Source organism: Cebus imitator, unplaced genomic scaffold (genome assembly GCF_001604975.1).
Source record: "Cebus imitator isolate Cc_AM_T3 unplaced genomic scaffold, Cebus_imitator-1.0 Scaffold129, whole genome shotgun sequence".
NCBI lineage: Eukaryota > Metazoa > Chordata > Mammalia > Primates > Cebidae > Cebus > Cebus imitator.
The window spans coordinates 2,219,954-2,243,596 of NW_016107444.1; the positions used below are offsets into that span (position 1 = coordinate 2,219,954).

The 23,643-nt window shown below is 41.4% G+C and overlaps 1 protein-coding gene and 1 pseudogene across 12 annotated transcripts in view; one reads left to right on the forward strand and one right to left on the reverse strand.

Annotated features, from left to right (window-relative positions):
- The window catches only part of MAST2 (microtubule associated serine/threonine kinase 2), a 250,465-nt gene that overhangs the window by 175,130 nt on the left and 51,692 nt on the right, over nt 1-23,643 (forward strand). For all 11 annotated transcript variants that reach the window (XM_017540865.2, XM_037742875.1, XM_017540867.1 and 8 more), the window contains one exon: nt 1,332-1,423. In XM_017540865.2, coding sequence (XP_017396354.1) covers nt 1,332-1,423 — 92 coding nt within the window. The remainder of the gene's footprint in view (nt 1-1,331; nt 1,424-23,643) is intronic.
- Nucleotides 23,012-23,607, reverse strand: LOC108312770 (annotated as a pseudogene). The gene is made up of 2 exons (XR_005202200.1): nt 23,338-23,607; nt 23,012-23,247 (listed from the first exon to the last, which is right to left on the reverse strand). The product of XR_005202200.1 is annotated as a multifunctional methyltransferase subunit TRM112-like protein (transcript).

Sequence of the window (23,643 nt, forward strand, 5' to 3'; positions counted from 1 at the left end):
GCCACCATGCCTAGCTAATTTTTTGTATTTTTAGTAGAGACGGGGTTTCACCATGTTGACCAGGATGGTCTTGATCTCTTGACCTCGTGATCCACCCGCCTCGGCCTCCCAAAGTGCTGAGATTACAGGCTTGAGCCACCGCGCCCGGCCTTTCTATAACCTACTTCTTTTTCTGTCATTCTCCTCTCCTGTTACCCACTCTTGACTTCTTTGCTGTTTCTTGAACATCCCAAATTTGTTCTTGTCTCAGTGCTTTTACTTTTCTCCCTGCCTCTCAGCTCTACTTTTGTCTGAGTCCTTCATATCATTCAGCTCTCTCATCAGATTTCACTTCCTTAATCTGCACTCCCACACAAGGCTCTTATTTCCTTTCTCCTCTCTCTCTCTCTCTCTCCCTCTTTGCCTCTCTTTCTCTCCCTCTCTCTCCTCTCTCCCCCTCCCCCTCCCCCCTCTCCCTTCTCCCCTCTCCCCTCCTCTTTTCCTCTTCCTTTTCCCACAGCACTGCTCGCTTCAGTTATGAGGACAGAGACTGTTCTTTTGTTTCCCTACTGCTTCTCTCCTAAAACACTGCCTAGTGCAAAGTAGGTGTTCAATAAATGTTTGGATAGATATAAATGGCAACAGAATGAGACCCCATCTCAAAAAGAAAATGATGAATATAAACTTCCCTAATGCCTTTAAAAGATAGACTTTCAAATAAATTATACTGACTTTTCAGTAATAGATGTTACATGAAATGGTTTTTCATCATCATCTGGTTGTCTCCAACCAGAAGAAGAAGCCGCCGCATTAACATGTAATGGAAAGCATGGAAATCCAGGTTTATAGAATAAACCCAGGCCTGTTCTGACATTCATTCTGAAATGAGAATATTACTTAATTCACAGACTAAACAGTTCTAAAAATAATAATTTCATAAATTAAATCAATATTTTGGGGGAATTCTTAGAGAATATAAGAATATTTTGATTTGTGTTCTTTATTTTGTAAATCAATTTGCAGTGGTCATTCTTCATGAGATACTGTTTAGAACATGATTGTTCACATAGGGAGCTCCTTGCGTTTGCCTGGGAAGCAAAACTAAACATTGGAAAAGCGCAATGACAATACAAGATGAAAGTCAAGGCGGTGGCAAAAGTTATTCCAAGGTGGAACACAGTGGTTTATGGAATCTAACTGGTGCCGAGTGTAACTGCTGACCCAGTTCAGGTTAAAGAAGTATACTGTGCAGTTCATGGAATGGTGTCACTCTTTTGTTCCTTAAGGGCCACTCAAGGTCTCTGGGCCCATGGTGTGGCCCTATTATAACTCAAATTTTGTTTTCATTGCAGTTGTCGGACAAGTAACCGCAAGAGCTTGATTGTGACCTCTAGCACATCACCTACACTGCCACGGCCACACTCACCACTCCATGGCCACACAGGTGAGTGCTTGAAGGTTAAGAAAGGTCGAATGAAAGAGTGGCTGCAGATGCCTGATTTCTTTTCTACTTCTCACGTTTTGCAGTTCAGTATATTACATTGTCACTTTACTTGGCTGACTGAAGCATACAGAGCTCATGGATTTGCTTTCTGTACGAGAATGAGTTAGCCAGCTTTTGACTCTTAGCAGTTTCTTACCTTGTTCTCTCAACATTCCTGTTAGTCTTGTACGTACCTTGGAGCCAGGTATGTGTCCTGGGTTTATGGCCTCTGTTCTAGTGTGTTACGGCTCCATTCATCTTGGGTCATTTGATGATGGGTCCATTAATATTTTGTCCTACCATGCCCAAGGCTTAGGGCATACAGAGAGGATTTTTTGTCTCATGGGACTCCTGTTAACCTTCCCACTCTTAGATTAGGAGATAACAAAAGCAAGAGGAGTGTTTTTTTGTTTGTTTTTAAATAGAAATGAAGTCTCTCTATGTTGCCCAAGCTGGTCTTGAAATCCTAGGCTCAAGTGATCCTCCCACCTTGATCTCCAGAGTACTGGGATTCTACGTGTGAGGCACCACACCCAGCTTGGAGTATTTGTTTCATAATGATACTGACATTATATATTGAAATTACAGCAAATGACCTCATGGATTCAGGCTGCTTCACCTGGAATGTGGGCTCTTCCTGACAGTGTAAGGACTGATTTACATGGCTCTGAAAAATATATAAAAATTACAAGGCAGCTGGGCACAGTGGCTCTTGCCTATAATCCCAGCACTTTGGGAGGCCGAGATGGGCCAATTGCTTGAGCTCAGGAGTTTGAGACCAGCCTGGGCAACATAGCAAAACCCCATCTCTACAAAAAAATACAAAACTTAGGTGAGCATAGTGGTGTACGCCTATAGTTCCAGCTACTCAGGAGGCTGAGGTGGGAGGATCACCTGATCAGCTGAGCCCATGGAGGTCAAGATCATACTACTACACTCCAGCCTGGGCAGCAACAGAATGAGACCCTATCTCAAAAAGAAAAGAAAAGAAAAGTATATGAGACTTGCACATATATTGATTCTGGCACACTCTGTTTCCCAGTAGAGGGGCAGAAGAAAGACCTCATCGGAGCTAGCCTTGTGTTTCTGTGTAGAAGATACACTCTTGAATTCCAGGGGAACTAACCATAGGACTCAGCTTTGCTGAAAGGGCTGCTGCACTGCTGTGCAGTTCGTTGCAACACTATTTACAATGGAAAGAAATTGACAGTAGAAATTGACAGGCTTAGAACTGTTCAGAGCTTGCTGCCTGGGCATAGAAAGCCATGGTCACTGTTGTCCTAAGCCTGGACCTTGTCTGTCATTGGGCATTAAAGAAGGGTATCAAAGCAGTGAAACAGGTCAGCATCATGCTGAATGAGTTTATTCTCCATGGATTTGTTTCCTCGTTCACAGTTTAGTCTTTGGAGGGAGAAACTGAGGGTGCATGTGGAGTATTTGAGGGCTCTGAGAGTCTGGTGATTCTGTAACTGAACTTTGTCCTTGGGAGAAGGATCTCACCTTCTTTGGCTCAGATTCTCTTAGCCTAGAAGCCAGCCTTTTAGTGTGGTGATGGCCCTTTTCCAAAAATGAGTAAATCTCTCAATCACTAGCTGTCACTTTAGAATATACCACCAAGAGAACAGGGATCCCAGGGAATTGGAGACATACTTGACCTTTAAAGCAAAGCTCTCATTGTGCTTAGATGCTTTCCTCTTAAAAAAAAAAAAAAAAAAAAAAAAAAAAAAAAAAAAGTTGACTGAAATTAGCTGGATTTTTAAAGAAACTCAGCTTACATCTGACTTGACCTTTTTATCATATAGAAATAAATTTAACATGTCTAGACCTTGGATATAGTTACACAACTGTAATGTTAGTACTGGGCAGTAGTTATTACTGGCTGCTCTTCTCTGAGATTATTGTCTCTCTATTTAGATTCCCCACAGTTAGCATTTAATACTAAATCTTCCCTACTCAAGCAGCTTTGATTGAGAACACCACCTGGCCTTTTCAGCCTGCCTGGATCTGTATAGACTCCAGCTTTGAGTTAATGTGTGTAAAATGCTTAGAACTTTACTTATGTTAGCGTCATCTTTATTATCTCAGCAAATCACTGCAGAGAATCTAGAGGGCAAGAATGGACATAAAAGCCCAATTCGTGACTGTAGACTATACTTATCAAGCTGCTGAGATAGGCAGCACTGATTATTCCACACTGATCCCACTTAACATTAGATTATATCCTCAAATCTTAAACATCCTGAAATTTAAATCCACAGGATGTGCCATGATCCTTTACCTTCACTCTTGAGTCTGTTGAATAATATGAGGCTTGTTAATTTGAAAGTAGGTTCATTTATTCCATACAGTTCAATTCAGTATTAAATATCTACTACATAAGTAGGTTACAGCGTCAGTAATGTCAGTTCAGTAGATACATACCCAGTCATTCTGGAAATGGAAACTTCATAGTTTTTTTTTTTTTTTTTTTTTAATTAATAAACTTTATATCTTAGAGTAGTTTTAGGTTCACAGCAAAATTGAGGAAGATACTGAGATAAACCATATACCTCCTGCCCTAACCTATGTGTAGGCTCCCCATTATCAGCTCCCTATCAGAGTGCTACATTTGTTACAGTTGATGAGTCTACACTGACACATCACCCAGCCACTGGTTTACATTAAGATATACATTCTGTGGGTTTGGGCAACATTATCGTGATATATATTTACCAGTATAGTATCATACAGAGTCTTTTCACTGCCCTAAAAATTATCTGTGCTCTGACTGTTTAGTCCTTTCTCGCCTTAACTCCTGGCATCCAGTAATCTTTTTACTGTCTCCATAGTTTTGCCTTCTCCAGAATGTCATATAGTTGGAATCATACAGTGTAGCCTTTTTAGATTGGCTTGACTTAGTAACACATACTGAAGTTTTCTCCATATCTTTTCATGGCTTGATAGCTCATTTCTTTCTAGCACTGAATAATATCCTGTTGTCTGGATATACCATAGTTTATTTTTATCCACTCACCTACTGAAGGACATCTTGGTTGCTTCCAAGTTTTTGCAATTGTGAAAAAGCTGCTATAAACGTGTGTAGATTTTTGGGTAGACATTAGTTTTTAACTTACTTGGGTAAATTAGGAGCACAAGTGCTGCATTGAATGGTAAGAGTATATTTGATTTTGTAAGACAAATGAACAAGAATCTCTCAGGCCGGCCATGGTGGCTCATGCCTGTAATCCCACACTTTGGGAGGCCGAGGGGAGTGGATCACTTAAAGTCAGGAGTTTGAGACCAGCCTGGCCAACATGGTGAAACTTCCTCTCTAAAAATACAAAATTAGCCAGGCATTGTGGCACTTGCATGTAATCCCAGGTACTTGGGAGGCTAAGGCAGGAGACTCACTTGAACCTGGGAGGCAGAGGTTGCAGTGAGCTGAAATCACACCACCGCACTTCAGCTTGGGCAACAGAGTGAGACTCTCTCAAAAAAGAAAAGAAAAGAAAGACTTTCAAACTGCCTTCCAAAGTGGTGGTACCACTTTACATTTCCACCAGCAGTAAATGATAGCTCCTGTTGCTTCACATTCTTGCCAGCATTTAGTAGTGTCAATGTGTGGATTTTTGGTCATTTTTTTTTGCCCCCAAAAGGCAGGGTCTTGCGCTGTCATTTAGTCTGGAGTGTGGTGGTGCGATCACAGCTCACTATAGCCTTGAGCTCTTGGTCTCCCAGATTTTGGCCATTCTAATCAGTATGTAGTGCTATTTCCTTTTTTGAGACAGAGTCTCACTTTGTCACCCAGGCTGGAGTGCAGTGGTGTGATCTCGGCTCACTACAACCTCCCCCTCCCTGGTTCAAGCAATTCTCCTGCCTCATCCTGCTGAGTAGCTGCGACTACAGGCATATGCCACCGTACCAGGCTAATTCTGTATTTTTAGTACAGATGAGGTTTCACCATGTTGACTAGGCTGGTCATGAACTCCTGACCTCAAGTGATCCGCCCACCTCAGCCTCCCAAAGTGCTGGGATTACAGGCGTGAGTCACCGCACCTGGCCTTGCATGTAACTTTTGACTGCTCAAAAACTTAACTACTATTAGCTGCTGTTGACCAGAAGCCTTACTGATAAGTTGATTAACATATATTTTGTATGTTTTGTGTATTATATACTATACTATTACAATAAAATAAGCTAGAGAAAAAATGTTATTAAGAAAATCATAGGAAGAGAAAATATACTTTCTGTTCATTAAGTTCAAGTGGATCATTGTAAAGGTCTTCGTTCTTATCATCTTCACATTGAGTAGGCTGAGGAAGATGAAGGGTTAGTCCTGCTATCTCAGGAGTGGCAGCGACAGAAGAGGTGGAGGAGATGGAAAGGGAGGCAGGAGGGTCAGGCACATTCTGTAACTTTTACTGAAAAATTTATGTATAAGTGGACCTGCACAGTTCAAACCTGTGTTGTTCAAAGGTCCACTGTAATCCAAATCAACCTTCAAATACAACTATACCACTTTGCCTTTTGACAATAGAATATACCTAAATCCTCTCTTCAGCACCTTATAAATTTACTGTCATTCATTTCACATATATATATAAGCATATGTGTGTGTATATAATACATTTAAAAGCATACCTAATCACATACATTGTTGCTGTTACAGGTTAAGCATCACCAGTCCAAAAATCCAAAATCCAAAGCACAAACCTTTTAAAGCACCAACATGAACCTCACAGGAAATGCTTGTTGGAACCTTTTAGATTTTGGGTTTTCAGATTGGAGATGTTCAGCTGGTTGGTATAATGTAAATATTTCAAAATCAGAAAAGAATTTGAAATTTAAAACATTTCTAGTCCCAATCATTTTGGATAAGGGATACTTATCCTATATTATGTTGAACAAACTTATCTAGTAGCCATATTAAGAATAAGAAAAATAAGTTGGCCGGGCACAGTGGCTCATGCCTGTAATCCCAGCACTTTGGGAGGCTGAGGTGGGCGGATCACCTGAGGTCGGGAATTCGAGATCAACCTGACCAACATGGAGAAACCCCATCTCTACTGAAAATAAAAAATTGGCTGGGTGTGGTGGCCCATGCCTTAATCCCAGTTACTCAGGAGGCTGATGCAGGAGAATTGCTGGAACCCGGGAGGGAGAGGTTGCAGTGAGCCAAGATTGCATCATTGTACTCCAGCCTGGGCAACACGAAAGAAACTCCATCTCAAAATCATAATAATAATAAAAAATAAGTTTTTAGTTTACCTTCGTTTCTTTTCCAGTGTGCTTGTTTGTTTCATGTAGAGTTCAGTTTCTACCTTTTATAATTTTCTTTTTCTCTGAACAACTTCTTTTAACATTTCTTGCAAGGCAGACTTACTGCTGTATTACTCATTTTTTGTTTGGGAAATCTTTATTTCTTCTTCACCTTTGAAGTATAATTTCACAGGGTACAGAATTTTAGGTTGCTTGCTTTTTTTCTTTTTCTTCTTCTTCTTCTTTTCCTTTCTCAACACTTTTAATATGTCACTATCTTCTTGCTTGTGAGGTTGTGGGAAGTTGGATGTAATTCTTGTCTTTGCTCCTCTGAAGGATAAGGTGTTTTTTTTTTCTCTGTCTTCTTTCAAGATTTTTGTGTGTCTTTGGTTTTCTGTAATTTGAATATGATATGTCTAAGTGCAGTGTTTTTTTTTGTTTGTTTGTTTGTTTGTTTTTCTGAATTTATCCTGCTTTGTATTTTTTGAGCTTCCTGAGTCTATGGCTTGGTGTCTGACTTTAATTTGGGGAAATTTTAGTCACTATTGCTTCAAATAATTCTCTTCCTTTCTCTTTTTCTTCTTGTATTCCTGCTACATATATATGACACCTTTTGTAATTGTCTCGCAGTTCTTGGATATTCTGATACTGATTTCTTTTCAGTCTGTTTTTTTTCTTTGCTTTTTAGTTTTGGAAGTTTGTATTATCATATCCTCAAGCTCAGAGATTCTTTCCCCAGCAATGTTCAGTCTATTAGTGAGCCCATCAAAGGCATTCTTCAGTTTTGTTGCAGTGATCTTTAACATTTTCTTTTGATTCTTCCTTAGAATTTCTATTATCCATCTGTTCTTGTGTGTTGTCTTCTTTTCCCATTAAAGTGCTTAGCATAATTAATCATAGTTTTGAAAAATTCCTAGTCTGATCATTGCAACATTCCTGTCATATCTGACTCTGGTTCTTATGCTTGTCCTGTCTCCTTAAACTCTGTTTTTTGCTTTTTAGTGAGCTTTGTAATTGTTTTGTTAAAAGGCAGACATGATGAATTGAGTAAAAGTAAATGTAATAAATAGGACTTTAGTAATGTATCGGTAAGGTGTAGGGGAGGAGAAGTGTTCTATAGCAGGGATAAGCAACCCCTGGGCCATGGACCCAGTACTGCTTGTTGCCTGTTAGAAACCAGGCCACACAGTAGGAGGTAATCAGCAGGCAATCAAGGGAAGCTGCATTTGTATTTACAGCCGCTCCCCATCACTCACATTACTACCAGAGCTCTGCCTCCTGTCACATCAGCTGCGGTATTTAGATTCTCATAGGACCACGAATCCTATTGTGAACTGTGCATGTGAGGGATCTAGGTTGCATGCTTCTTATTAGAATCTAATGCCTGATGATCTGTCAGTGTCTCCCATGACCCCCAGACAGGACCTTCTAGTTGCAGGAAAACAAGTTCAGGGCTCCTACTGATTCTATATTATGGTGAGTTGTGTAATGATTTCATTATATATCAAGTGTAATAATAATAGAAGTAAAGTACACAATAAATGTAATGTGCTTGAATTATCCCATAAACCCCCCCGCCTTCCCACCTCCTGGTCCATGGAAAAATTATTTGCTATGAAACCAGTCCCTGGTGCCAAAAATGTTGGGGAGTGCTGTTCTATAGTCTTGTGACTAGGTCTGTCTTTTGATGAGCCTTTGTCCCTGGACTGTGAACTTCTCCAGTGCTTCTCAGTTTTTCCCCTACACCATAGCTGGTACAGAATGGTTCTTGGCTGCTGGAGTTGGGTATTTCTTCCCCCAAGTAGAGCTGGCATTGATAACATCCAAGCGAGTTAGGTGTGAACAAAATAGTTTCTCCCAAGGCATCGTTAAGAACAGAATGCTCTGCTGTGTATCAAAACCGTTCCTTTTTCCTTCCTCCTGCTGGAATCATGGGATTTTCTTCAGTAGTCACTGTGAGGACCCATTAGGGATCCTCTGGATAAAACTTAAAAAAATGTGTGCCCTCCCCCCGCCCCGTGACTAGATCCCCCTGGAGCTAACTTTCAGCATAATCCACACTGAGTCTCCAGCAGTTCCTCAGTTAGAGCTCAGGTTTTCCTCCCTTGGCACTGGTTCCCGTGGACGTTTCTGCTTAAGAATTTCTGCTCCAATAAGTTGTACTTCACTGTGTCTACTGTTTGTCTGTCCAGTTTTGGGGGCAATGGTTCATCCTGTGATCTCACTTAGCTGACAGATCTAAGAAGAGTTTTTTGTTTTTTATTTTCCAGTTTGTTCAGCTTTTTACTTGTTAAAACAGAGTGGCAACTCCTAAGCTCTTTACATGCCAGGCTAGAACTGGAAGTCAGTTTATTTATTTTTATAACTTGCAGGGTATTTCATTGTATAACTGTACCACAGTTTATTCATTTTCTTATTGGTGGATATTGCATCAGTCTGGGCCCAGTCAGGAGACAGATAATAGACAGTGATTTAAACAAGTTTTAATAAAAGTAATAAAAATTATGACAATAAGAGAGTAACTTTACTATGTAATAAAACCCTGTAGGATGCCATAGAGCTGAAGGGGAGTTCTCAAGGAAGAACTAACTTGGAAAGGGGACTTTATAGGCTGGATTCAGACCTCTTTGTAGTTGCAGCCCACTGGATGGCAGAGATGTTTACTGGTTTGCCCAGACCAGAGCTGGTCCACAGTTAACTAACAATCAGGGAATAGCCCTCTGGAGCACAGGTGAGTCTCAGTTAGTTGTCAGGCCTAGAGAGAGAGTGGAGGTGCTGCTGTGAGCCCTTTGTGTCCTCAGGAAGGACGTGAAAGACAAATCCTGGGGGTTGGGAGGTTGTGCAAGCAAACAGAGAGAGTCAATGGGGACAGGCCTGGAGCACACAGTATCTTTGTAGGTAAGGTAGTGGAAAGGTAACCTTCAAGACACTGGTTAAAACAGGTAAGGTTGCGGAAAGGCAGAGCAACCCACATATCTACATTCCCACACCACTGACTGATAATGCAGAATTAGCACCAGGAGCCTGTTTTTTCTGCAGTGTGCCTCCAATACCCTCTACTGAGAAAGTTTAACATTGTGCTCACTGTAGAGGATAGATGATGCTTAAAGGAATTCTCTCCTTTATCTCAGAGCAGGTATTGAAGGATTAATATGGAGCTTAGTGGCATTAAATTGATAACCAGAACAGACATTAAAATTGTTTAGATTTTCCAACTATTATAGTTATCAGTGCTACAGAAACATCATTCCTCATACTCTTTTTGTATATATGTACACACACTTCTTCTGGCATATACATGGAGGCATGGAATTGCTGAGTGTTGGAATAAACTGTATAAATTTTTAGGAATAGGATTAATAGGTCAGAAGGCATGTGTATTTTAATGATGTTTGTTACATATCATCTCACTGATTTTACACAAGTATTCTGGAACCAAGAGTCTGCCTTCCATAAAAGCATTCAGTCCCTATCATTCAAGGTCAAGATCAAGCCCCCATGTCAAGCAGGAAGATCCAGCTGCAAATTCCAGGTGAGGCCTCCCACTGTGTGGAGGATGACAAAGATCATAATAATGCCAGCTGTCAGTAGGAGTCCACAGAACTCAACCCACTGCATCTTCTGTGTGTTTGAAGCTGCCAAGGAGGACTTTACCTTCAAGACGATGGTTAGAACAGGGTTTCACTCACAGAAAGGATAGATACAGCAAAATCAGAGTCTCTGATGTGCACCAGTGTCTCATGGCCATTGAGTCCCTCCAGTGACCTGCAGCGTGATGGACTGACTGTACACACCCTTTTCATGCTACTGGCAAATATCTCATTCCCATCCTGTGGTGGGTAGATACACTGGTGGGGCTGGCCGTGTGCCATATGACGCATACACTTAAGCGATACAAAGAAATTTACTGCTTACCCAGAAGAGGGGAAAAGTTTCTCCTAATAAGAAGAATCTGGGGCCAAGTGACAGCTTGGCACACAGCTTCCTTATGAGGGAAAGTTCTAGACCCAGGGCACTAATTGGACAGTCTTGGAGACAGGGGCTAGGTCATATGATGGTTGCATCCTTTATACCCAGTAATCCACCCCTCTTTATTCCCTGACACTTGCAGCCTCCTCATCTCTATCTGCCTTGAATCTACTTGGGCTAATTTCATTATCCCCTACTCCTGTTTATGCCCATCGCCACAGGAACCCTCAGGTTCCCCATATCCTGTAATCTCCTACACTCTTAATTCATATTACCTTTGAACATTTTCTGCCCTGTCTTATTCCTCCCTGACTTTGGCAACCTTTCCAGTGTAACTTTTGGAGTTCCAGTTCTTTATCAGCAAAGTCTATCTCCTACTCGGTTCTCTAAACATTCTTTCTTCTTCTTGTTCTAGAGGAATCATAGGGGAAGAGGGAGGGCTTAAAACACTGGTTATCTGCAGACTAGTCAAGTGTTAGCCCTTTTCTCTCTCACAATCTCAAAGTGTTGGGTCCAGTAGTAAGGGTAGCTGTTCTCTGTCTTTTCGTTATTTTCACTGTCTTCTCACTAATCTCCCCATACTAAGAATCTTATATCATTAATTTGTATCATTTAACATCTATCATTGCAACTGTAAAACTTTCATACATTGCAATTGTAAAAATTTTAGCTCTTGACTCCTATTACGTCCTTCATTTCTACTCCTGTCTTATTTTTTTCAGTCTGTTTCTGAGCTATAATGTGTCATTCTTGATGGTTTCATTGCACTCATAATTGATCATTCTAGTTCTTAGGACTTTCTGTTCTTTGAACTCCTGTCTTCCAGGGAACCTCTCTACTACCCTACCTCAATCACGTATGCCCTGGATATCTATACTTTAGACCTTGTCTCTATAATTTCAATTTCCTTCTTCCTGCTCTCTAAGCACTACCTCTAATCTTTCTATGGCTTGTGTCATCTAGAAACCCCACCTCTGAAAAACAGTCATTTGATCCTGGGACCTTTAATCCTCAGGAACCTTCGGTAACTATCTTGCAATGTCCTCCAGACATCTGTGTGAGTAACTCAGTATGTTTATCTTGATTTCAAGGAAAAAACAGGGCTAGAAATACAAATGTTGGACTTTGACCATATAAAAAGATCTTGAAGCTGTGTGTCTAGATGTGATCACTTAGGGAGTAAACATAGACAGAAAGGACCAAAGGTACAAGGACTGAACCCTGGATCATTCCCGTTTTCCGAGATCAAGAGAATGAGGACAAACCCAAAAGGAAAGAGGAAAACTTAGACAATATGGTGTCCTGGAAACCACATCAAGAGAGTATTTCAGAATAGCATGTGATCACCTGAGCCAAATGATATAGACAGATCAAGTGACATAAGTCTGAGTATTGCCAGTGGGTTGTAGCAATGTGATGTCAATGTTAACATTGATTGGCTGTTTTGATGGAACGGTGGGGGCAAAACCTAATTGGTGAGTCAAGAAAGAAAGGGAAAAAGAAAATGGAGATAACTAATTTGTTCAAGGAGTTTTGCTGTTAGAGCAGAAATAAAATGCAAAGGTGGATGGAGGGATCAAGAGAGTTTTCTTATTTGAAAAAGGTAACAATGTCTACATACATACCCTGATGGAAGTGATTCAATAGCAAGAGAAAATCTGATAATGCAAGATAAAGGAGAATGGCTGGTGCAGTGTCATTCTGTAGTTGAGAGAAGATGGGATCTAATAAATAAGCAGTAGATTAACCTAGCCAGGAATGCAAACAATCCTCCCCTAGGAATAGGGGAGGATGTGGGGAATGCAGCACAGATGGTTGGGTAGATGAGGTAAAGATAGTTTATTGAAGTTCTTCTCTGATTAGTTGAGGCCACGTGTGGTGGCTCACGCCTGTAATCCCCACACTTTGGGAGGCCAAGGCAGCAGGATCACTTGAGCCCAGTAGTTCAAGACCAGCCTGGGCAACACGGTGAAACCCCATCTCTATGAATGATAGAAAAATTACCTGGACATGGTGTTGCATACCTGTAGTCCAGCTACTTGGGAGGGACGCTGAGGTGGGAGCCTGAGGAGTTGAAAGCTGCAGTGAGCTGTAATTGCGCAGAGCTGTGATTGTGATTGTCTGGGTGACAGAGCAAGACCCTGTCTCAAAAAAAAATTTTTTTTTCTCACTGAAATGGAAAGTGAGGTGATTAGCTGAGAGCCTGAAGAAAGAGGATAAGGTATGACATAGTCTTTTAAAAGGATGGGAGAAAGAGCACACTAAGAAGTATGGTCTGATTTCCAGAAGTACGAAGAGCCAAATTCAGTGATCGTACACATAAAGTGAGACTAGTCAGCTTTTCTGTGTGGCTTTCTGAAACTTCTCAGGCTAGGATTTTGGAAAGATCGTGTGAAGATACTGAAATTACTCCTGACAGAAGGCATGATAAAGAGAATGCCAGTTATACAGGCATAAAAATATTTAAAGAGTTAGGGGGAATTTCCCAAAAGTTTGTTTGCGACTTTAGCAAGGAGGGGTAATGGTTGTTGTAGTCTGATGACATCATTTCAAACCTGGGTGTTTTTACGGAGAACAGAGGGAGAATGCCTAAAGATGAAATGAGCCAGCAGGATATCCCCCACCTCTAGGTCCAGTGGTACAAAGGTGTGAAATGCAACAGCCATCATTTGAGAGAGCTGCAGAGGAAGCTGCATCCACAGGGGACAGTCACATTTCAACTTATTCAGTATGTTAAGGGCTGTACTAAATGTGTGTCCAGGGTGCTCGGGAGTACAAAAGTAAAGCTATGTAACCCAACCTAGTCATTAAGCAAGGTGTTCTTTTTGGAGTTAGCTCATTAAATGAGGCAGAAAGGTCATTCTAAGATCTTCTGAAATAGCATTGTATGTTTAGGACATTAAAAGTCCAGAGCATTGTAGTAGCCCAGATACGATAGCTCACGCCTGTAATCCCAACACTTTGGGAGGCCAAGATGGGAGGATCACTTGAGGCAGGAGTTTGAGACTAGCCTAGGCAACATAGTGAGACCCTGTCTCTACAAAAAGAAAAAAGCCAGGTGTGGTAATACACACTTTTAGTTTCAGCTGCTCAGTCGGCTGAGGTGGAGGGAGGATTGCTTGAGTACAGGAGGTCACAGCTGCAGTGAGCCACAGTCACACCACTGTACTGCTCTCTAGCCTGTGAAACAGAGCAACACTGTCTCAAAAAAAAAAAAAAAGCACAGACCATAAAAAAGTACAGATTATATATTACTAGATTATAAGCTGCTAATCAAATATGGATGGGTAGGCAGAAAGTCACGGAGGGCTATATGCAGTGCTAAAGGGATGAGGTATGAATAGTCCATGGCATGGACTCGTTTTTACCTGAGATCCATGGACCCTGAGTGGTTTTAGAGGTGCCATAAATTCCTAAAATTATATTCCCAGTTTTGTATGTATATTCATTTACTTGTGGAGGGAGTTTATCAAGATTTGCCAAAGGTTGTTTTTTAATCTAAAAACTGAATTTTTTTTGAAACAGAGTCTCTCTCTGTTGCTCAGGTTGGAATGCAGTGGTGCAATTTTGGGTCACCGCAACCTCTGCCTCCTGAGTTCAAGTGATTCTTGTGCCTCAGCCTCCCAAGTAGCTGTTATTTATTTATTTATTTTTATTATTTTTTATTTTTAGTAGAGATGGGGTTTTGCCATGTCTCGAACTCCTGACCTCAGTGATCCGCCCACCTCAGCCTCCCAAATTGCTGGGATTACAGGTGTGAGCTACCATGCCTGGCAAAAGCTGAATACCCTTTAAGTCTTAAAGAAGCAAAGAGAGCCAGGAGCAGTGGCTAATGCCTGTAATCCCAACAGTTTGGGAGGCCGAGGTGGGCAGATCACTTGAGGTCAGGAGTTTGAAAGCAGCTTGGTCAACATTGTAAAACCCCATCTCTACTAAAAATACAAAAATTATTCAGGCATAGTGGCACATGCCTGTAATCCCAGCTACTCGGGGCCATAAGGTTTGAGACAAATGCAAGGAAAAGTCTGGAAAAATTAAAACCACATTGTTCTAATGGTGATTACCTGTGAAAAAGAAAAGTAAAAAAGAAGCTTTCACCTTTTATTCAGTTTGCTAGTGTTTTTGGCCATAAGAATTTGTGAATTGTATGATTAAAAAATGTTAAAATAAAAACAACAGAGGGCAGTGCTGGCAGTTGGAAGACCCGTTAAGAGGCCATTGCCATTATCAAGATGTTAGGGGAATGTTTGAAATAAAGAAAATATTTGAATGTGAGAAATATGTAAGAGGTTAAATCAGTGGTGTATGGATTGATTGTCTTCAGATTCCCTGAGTGATTAATGACGTGTGTTGATGCCCTTAAACTTAGATAAGAAATACTAATAGGACAAGTAGAGTTAGTGGGAGGATGACGAGCCCAGGATCAAATTTATACATATGCAGACACTTGATTTATGACAGAGGTGGCACTATAAAGCTATAGGCAAAATCCACTGAATATTCATATGGGGAAATTTAAAAACGTGGCTCTTCACAAAAATATTCAATTCCAGGTGAATTATAATTTTAAATGCGAAAAGTAATACAGTAACACTTTTAGAAGGTGTACAGAAGAAAATCTTCATGCCCTTAAAATAGGGAAATTAAAAAAAAAAAAATAACAGGATGTAAAGGATAAGATTTCTAAATTTGACTACATTTAAAATGAAGAATTTCCCCAGGCTCGGTGGCTCATGCCTGTAATCCCAGCACTGTGGGAGGCCAAGGCAGGCAGATCTCCTGAGGTCAGGAGTTTGAGACCAGCCTGGCCAATATGGTGAAACCCTGTCTCTACTAAAACTGCAAAAATTTGCCACGCGTGGTAGTGGGCACCTGTAATCCCGGCTACTCGGGAGGCTGAGGCAGGAGAGAGAATTGCTTGAACCCTGGAGGTGAAGGTTGTAGTGAGCGGAGATCACGCCATTGCACTCCATCCTGGGCAACAAGAGTGAAACTTCGCCTCAAAAAAAAAAAAAAAAAAAAAAGAAAAATTTCTAGTTATTAAAAGGTACCATGAAAGAAGTGAAAAGACAAGCCACAAGATGTGAGAAGATAATGTGATACATAAAAGTAACAAAGGCCTTGGGTTCAGAATATATAAAGAACTCTTGAGCCCAGCACATGTAGCCCCTGTAATCCCAGCACTTTGGGAGGCTGAGGTGAGTGGATCCCTTGAGCCCAGGAGTTTGGACCAGCCTGGGCAACATAGTGAAACCTCACCTCTTATATTTTATAAAAACAACAAAAACCTGTAAATCGATAAAATAAAATGATAGTATGATTGAAAAATGGCCCAGGGACTTGGACAGTTCATAAAGAAGAGATCTAAATGATTAATAAATGCATGAAAAGATAACTTACTCTCATCAGTAGTTATGAAAATGCAAAATAGGCCGGGTGTGATGGCTCACACCTGTAGTTTGAGACCAGCCTGGCCAACAGGGCAAAACCTTGTCTGTACTAAAAATACAAAAAAATTAGCTGGGCATGGTGGCGTACACCTGTAATCCCAGCTACTCAGGAGGCTGAGGCATGAGTATTGCTTGAACCTGGGAGGCAGAGGTTACAGTGAGCCAAGGTCATGCCACTGCACTCCACCTTGGGCAACAGAGCAAGACTGTCTCAAAAAGTAAAGAAAGAAAATGCAAAATAAAATCACAAAAAGATATTATATGACCACCAATAATGGGTTAAAGAGTGACAAAACCAAGTATAGATGAGTATGCAAAACAATAGGAATCCATAAGCGTTGCTGGTAAGTGTATAAATTAGTGCAACTATTTTGCAAAGCAGCTTGGCGTTTTCTTACATAAAGTACAGAAACAGGCAAACTAGAACACAAATGTGAACATATTATATAATCTCATTTCTATGAAATGTCCAGGATACACAATTTCATAGAGGCAGAAAGCAGATTAGTAGTAGCCAGGGGCTGGAGTAGAGGGAAATGAGAAGTGACTCCTAACAGGTAGAGTTTCTTTTTTGGGCGATAAAAATCATCTGGAATTATATAATCGTTATGATTGCATAGCTTTGTGAGTATACTAAAAACCTATAAGCTACACGCTTTGTGGTAAATGTTACATGTGAGTTATATCTCATTTTTAAAAATTGTATGAGTAGAAAAACTAGAGTAATGCATATTTAGTTGATAAAGCTATAAGGAAATGATTATCATAATATTGACTTTAAATGGGGTAAAGGGAGGGGTTTTGATCAGGAGGGATTATGTGGAGGGATTTTGGAAGATGGCATTGTTAAAACTAGACAGTGTGCACAGGTGCTTGCTATATAATTATATTCCTTTATAACTAGTTAAACTTTATAAATGAAGCAGCTGGTTCAGGGTCAACTGACTGCTCCCAGTTTTGTTTGTTTATAACTTGTTTTTCTGGGATGAATGATCACTTACCTTTGAACTGTCTGCTCCAACTGCTAAAATCACTTCATAAAGTGGAAAAAGCTTGCTTACTAGGCTGCTGGATTTTCTGTCAGATTTTGTTTTTTCTGCGTTTTTTTTTTTTTTGGTCCTGTTGAGCCATTTATTGCTGTCCTTAAGGAAGGATTCTTCTCAATAGTGTCATTCTTTTCTGGAGCTAGAACTCTGAATGTAAGTCATCAGTAACAATCAGCTGGACACAGGGACACACACCTATAAATCTCAACACTTGGGGAAGCCAAGGTAGGGGGATTGCTTGACACCAGCCTGGACAACATAGTGAGACCCCCATTTCTTTTAAAAACGAAAAAATTATCTGGCTTTTTCCACTTTATGATGGCTCACATCTGTAGACTGCTTCTCAGGAGGCTGAAGTGGAAGGATCACTTGAGCCCAGGAGTTTTGATGCTGCACCACTGCACTCCTGGGTGACAGAATAAGACCCTGCCTGAAACCAAGACAAACAAAAAAATGTAGCTATAAAAAAAGAATGAAATCATTGATATAGCTGGAGGCCATTGTCCTAAGTGAATTAAGGTGAGAACAGAAAATAAAATACTGCAGGTTCTCCCTTATAAGTGGAAGCTAAACAGTGGGTACTCACGCCGTAAAGATGGCAACAGGCTAGGTGCAGTGGCTCATGCCTGTAATGCACTTTGGGAGGCCGAGGTGGGTGAATCATTTGAGGTCAGGAGTTCAAGACCAGCCTGGCCAACCTGGAGAAACCCCATCTCTACTAAAAATACAAAAATTAGCCTGGTGTCATGGCACACACCTGTAATCCCAGCCACTCGGAGGCAGGAGAATCACTTGAACCCAGAAGATGGAGGTTGAGGTCATGCTACTGTGCTCCAGCCTAGGCAACAGAGCAAGACTCTGTCTCAACACAAAACAAAACAAAAAAGATGGCAACGAAAGACTGGAGACTACTTAGAGGGGGCAGAGAAGGAAGGGTCAAGAGTTGAAAAAGTAGCTGTTGGGTCCTGTGCTCACTACATGGATGATGAGATCAATCATACCCCATACCTCAGCATCACACAACATATCCAGGTAACAAACCTGCAAGTCTACCCCCTGAATCTCAAATGAAAGTTGAAATTATTTTTTATGTGAATTTTTAAAGAATCAGTTTAAATATTTTCTTCAGAATGTTTTGTTGTTTTTGCTTTTGTCTTTTGAGACAAGGTCTCACCCTGTCATAGGCTGTAGTGTAGTGAGTCACGGCTCACTGTAGCCTCAACCTGGGCTCAAACAATCCTCCCACCTCAGCCTCACGAGTATCTGGAACTACATGTGTGCACCACCATGCCCAACTAATTTTTAATTTTTTTTTGTAGAGACAAAGTCTCACTGTATTGCCCAGGCAGGACTCAAACTCCTGAGCTCAAGTGATCCTCCCATCTTGACTAGCACTCCCAAAGTGCTAGGATTACAAGTGTGAGCTGCCATGCAGGCTCAGAATGTTATAACATAATCTTCCCTCCCCCAAAATAAGACCAATTTGAGCTGTAACTACCCAATGAGTTCTCCTTGCCCACTCCCCAGATAGAGCCAATTTATTAAAATGGGGGAATTGCAACAGCGAAAGAGTTTTAACACATGCAGGGCCGGCCAAACAGGAGACTGGAGTTTTATTACTGAAATCAGCCTCCCCAAAATTTCTGAGGCTAGGGTTTGTTGTTTTTGTTTCTATATTTGTTTTTTGTTGGAGTCTTGCTCTGTCGTCCAGGCTGGAGTGCAATGGCGCAATCTTGGCTCACTGCAACCTGCACCTTCCAGGTTCAAGCAATTCTCCCCCCTCAGCCTCCTGAGTAGCTAAGATTACAGGTGTGCACCACCACACTTGGCTGATATTTGTGTTTTTCGTAGAGATGGGGTTTCACCATGTTGGCCAGGCTGGTCTCAAACTCCTGACCGCAGGTGTAAGCCACTGCACCCAGCTGAGGCTAGGGATTTTTTAAGGATAGTTTGGTGGGCAGGGGCTAGGGAATGGGGAATGCTGATTTGTTGGGTTGGGGATGAAATCGTAGGGAGTTGAAGCTGTCCTCTTGAGTTGAGCAAGCCCCTGAATGGGGACCACAAGACCAGATGAGCCAGTTTACCTTGCCTGGGTAGCACCAGCTGATCCATCAGAATGCAGGATCTGAAAAATACCTTCAAAACCAGTCTTAGGGCTTATAGTGATGTTATCTTTAGGAGACTCCGGGAGGTTAGGAATCTTGTGGCCTCTGGCTGAATAACTCCTGAGCCATAATTTTTGATCATGTGACTAATTTGTCAGGTTTAAAACAGTGGTCTGGTCCCCAGGCCTTCAGAGGGTTTTTCCCAATAGGGGCTGTTACCATCTTTGTTTGAAAGTAAACTAAACTCCTACTAGTTAGTTTTGGCCCATGCTCAGAATGTACAAGGACAGCTTGGAGGTTAGAAGCAAGATGTAGTTGGTTAGGTCAGATTTCTTTCACTATCATAATATTCCGATGTCAGATTTTTTCTGTCATAATTTTGGCAAAGGCAGTTTCAAAATTCTTGATTTTATTCTGTCACAAACTTGAAAATGGTAGTAATTTTGGCCTTTTAAGGTGCAGTGTATGTTGGAGAAATAGAGAAAACCCAATAAAAGTAGCACACATTTTTAGGCCTTAGTATCTATGGTACAATAAAGAATTTCTGTAGTCTTTGTTCCAGATTTAGGCACAGAGTCTCTGAAAACTTTGGAATTTCCTGAAACATAGGATTGTCTTGTTATATTAGTGAGGTGACTCATGGTAGGCCCCTGGATGGTTTCAGATGGGGACTGATCACTAGAAAGACCAACCACATTATTAGAAGGTTAGGATAGAGCCCGGGAGATTGAGTTCAGTCATTTAGCCAATCATTTAATCAGTCATGACTATGTAATAAAAATTAAAACTCTAGACAACCTAAGTTCAGTAGAGCTTCCTGGTTGGTGAACGCATTAGGGTGACACTCCCAGATTCCACAAGGAGAGGGTACAGGAGCTCTACTTCCCCTCCCACACCTCACCCTGCCTTTGTGTATCCTTTATAGTAAAACTGTAATAATAAGTATAGTGCTTTTCTGAATTCTATGTGGTGTTCTAGTAAAATATTGAATGTGGGAGGGCTGTGGGTACTCCTGAATTTGTAGCTAGTCAGCCAGATATGCTGGTGGTCTTGCCGCACCCCCCCACCCCCCGCTGCCCCCGCAAAGACTTATAGCTGGTGTTGGAAGTGAGGCAGTCTTGATGAAGACTTTGCTCTTAACCTGTGGGTCTATGCTGACTCTGTATGGATGGCATCAGAGTTTAATTACGGTATACCCAGCTTGAGGTAGTGTCAGAATTCCATCTTCCGAAAAGACTGCAGAGCCTGGCCAGTTGGAAAGAATGCTTGTTTATTATATGGTTGCTTGCAGTTGGTGGGAATTCATCATTACTTCCCCTTGCATTACAGATGCCTTTTGCCAAAGATTTCTGTCACATACATAGTGGTCTGTTATAGTGGTCTTTTTTTTTTTTTTTTTAGACAGAGTTTCGCTCTTGTTACCCAGGCTGGAGTGCAATGGCGCGATCTCGGCGCACCGCAACCTCCGCCTCCTGGGTTCAGGCAATTCTCCTGCCTCGGCCTCCTGAGTAGCTGGGATTACAGGCATGCGCCACCATGCCCAGCTAATTTTTTGTATTTTTAGTAGAGACGGGGTTTCACCACGTTGACCAGGATGGTCTTGATATCTTGACCTCGTGATCCGCCGGCCTCGACCTCCCAAAGTGCTGGGATTACAGGCGTGAGCCAGCGCGCCTGGCCCATAGTGGTCTGTTTTTTGCTATGTCCTGCAACAAATCAATAACTTGGAAGCCATTTCTTTTCTCCAACATTGGCCATATTTGGTAATGTAGAATGTTGAATTGTGAATCAGCTCTGAAAAATCCTAATAAACAAACAAATGAACCTTAAAAATTGATAACTTAATAAGTATAATATTTACCTTATATTAGAACAAAGACTTATCATATGATGCCTTTCATTCTGGTAGGTGTCACCAAGGATTCAATGTAAGACTCAGAAAAGTCTTTGACATGGAAGGTGTTGTAAACCAAGCACATTCTGATTTCATTATCATGGCCTTTTGGAAACCCTCATCATTTTTCATTTGGCTTATCAAAGATACCCCCTAACTCCTTTCCTTCTCTATTCAGTCTATTCTAAATTTTAGAGCAAGACCCTTTTTTTTTTTCTTTCTTTCTCTCTTTCTCTTTCTTTCTTTTTTCTTTTTTTTTTTAAATTATTGAGACAAGTTCTTACTCTATTACCCAGGCTGGAATGCAGTGACGTGATCACAGCTCACTACAGCCTCTACTTCCCAGGCTCAAGCAGTCCTCCCACCCCAGTCTCCCAAGTAGCTGGGACTACTGGTGTGTACCACCACACTTAGCTTTTTTTTTTTTTTTTTTTTTAGTTTTTGTAGAGATGGAGTCTATGTTGCCCAGGCTGGTCTTGAACTCCTGAACACTAGCAGTCCTCCCATCTTGGCCTCCCAAAGTGTTAGGATTACAGGCACAAGCTACCTCACCCAGCCCAATTTTCTTTTACAAAATTTGTTCCAAATATTCCAACTTTTCCTGTGCTAACAAGTGATTTTTAGTAGTATGCTCCCTAGGAAATTTGGGGTAGGACGCACAGACACTCTTTTTAGGGTGAACGTGGTATTTTAGCATTGAGTGCAAAGGTAGCTACACTTTAAATCTGTGCCATGGAGAAAGCAATTTGAAGATGGATGTTTAGAAATGTTATCATCTGTATGTGTTTTGGGTAGAGAAATATTATGCCTCCTCTAAAAACTGGTAAGTCTATCACTTGAAAACATTGGAAACAGAGTGTTTCTAATCCTCCAAAAGAAAGGTTCAAATTTAATCTATTGTTTAAAAATATAAAACTATAATACCTCTTCATTACTTTCAAGAAAAAATGCTGATAGTACAGAAGATAGAAATTTATCATCCTTTGGAGGGAATTGAAGAACAAGTAACATGGTTTATTAAATAGAGCCAACAACACACTTCATCCATTGGAAGCTACATGTCTTTGTGAGGATTATTTTATTTTATTTTATTTTATTGAGACAGAATCTCACTTTTTCAACTAGACTGGATGCAGTAGCATGATCATGGCTCACTGCAGCCTTGATCTCCTGGGCTCAAGTGATCTTCCACCTCAGCCTCCCAACAAACTATGACCACAGGTGCACACCACCATACCCAGCTAATCTTTTTTAATGCCGAGGGTCCCGGGCCCCCGCCCTGGAGCCGCCCAGCCTCCAGCTAATCGTTTTTAAAATTTTTGTAGAGACAGAGTCTCACTGTGTTGCCCAGGCTGCTCTTAAGCTCTTGGCCTCAAGTGATCCTCCTGCCTCATCCTCCAAAGTACTGAGATTACAGGTATGAACTATCATGCCTGGCCTGTTTTTTATCTATTAATAAAAGCAAGTCAAAAATCTAAATTAAAAAACCAAACCACAGAAGGGTTTAGACTTAAGATTTTTAAAAATGTGAGCCATCTGATTAGGTGCAGTGGCCCCCACATGTAATCCCACCACTTTGGGAGGCCCAGGTCGGAGGATCACTTGAGCCCAGCAATTCAAGACTGCAATGCGCTGTGATTGAGCCACTGCACTCCAGCCTGGGTGACAGAGCAAGACCTTTTCTCAATAAATAAATAAATAAATAAATAATCAATAAAAATGAATAAACGAGTACATAAATATGAGCCATCTTCAATTACATTGCACTCTAAATGACAAGGTGAAAAATTTTGTACCAAGAATACATAGGGTATTTAAAACATTTGTTTTACTTATTCTTTTTTTTTTTTTTTTTTGGTTTTGAACCTTTAATGAGAAAAAAATGTATACTATGGAGCTCAAGAGCACTCGGAAACAGGGTATACACAACAAAAATACACACGGTCATAACAAGAAAAACTGGCGCCTGGCACAATCAATTCTCAGATTGGTCCTCACTCAGCAGCATGTTGGGGATCCCGCGGCTGATGGAGAACATACGTCCAGACTCCAGGCACTGCACGGTGCCCTCCACCACTTCCACCTGCGGGTGGGGAGGGACAGAGCTGAGCACTGGCAGCCTCAGTGCGGGAGGCAGGTGGCCCGGGAAGCAAAGTGATGGGCCGCTTCTCACCTCCAGCAGCAAGTGGTACATGGTCCTCAGAAACTCTTTATTCTCCTCATACCCCTCAACCGGCCCTTTAGGCACCTGGATCAGGTGCAAGTTATCAGCCACCTTCAGGAACGCCGCCCATTCCACTTTGGGTATCATAGGCGCCACAAATTGGGGGTTGAACTCCATGGGGCAGAAGCGGACCTCGGTAGCCTAGAGGCACTGGGGGAAGCCATGGGGTCCCACCCCCCACACATGCGAGCTCAGCAGATGGTGAGTGAGCAGTTTCATGTTGCAGCATGAGCTTTCTCCAGGCTGGAACCCTGT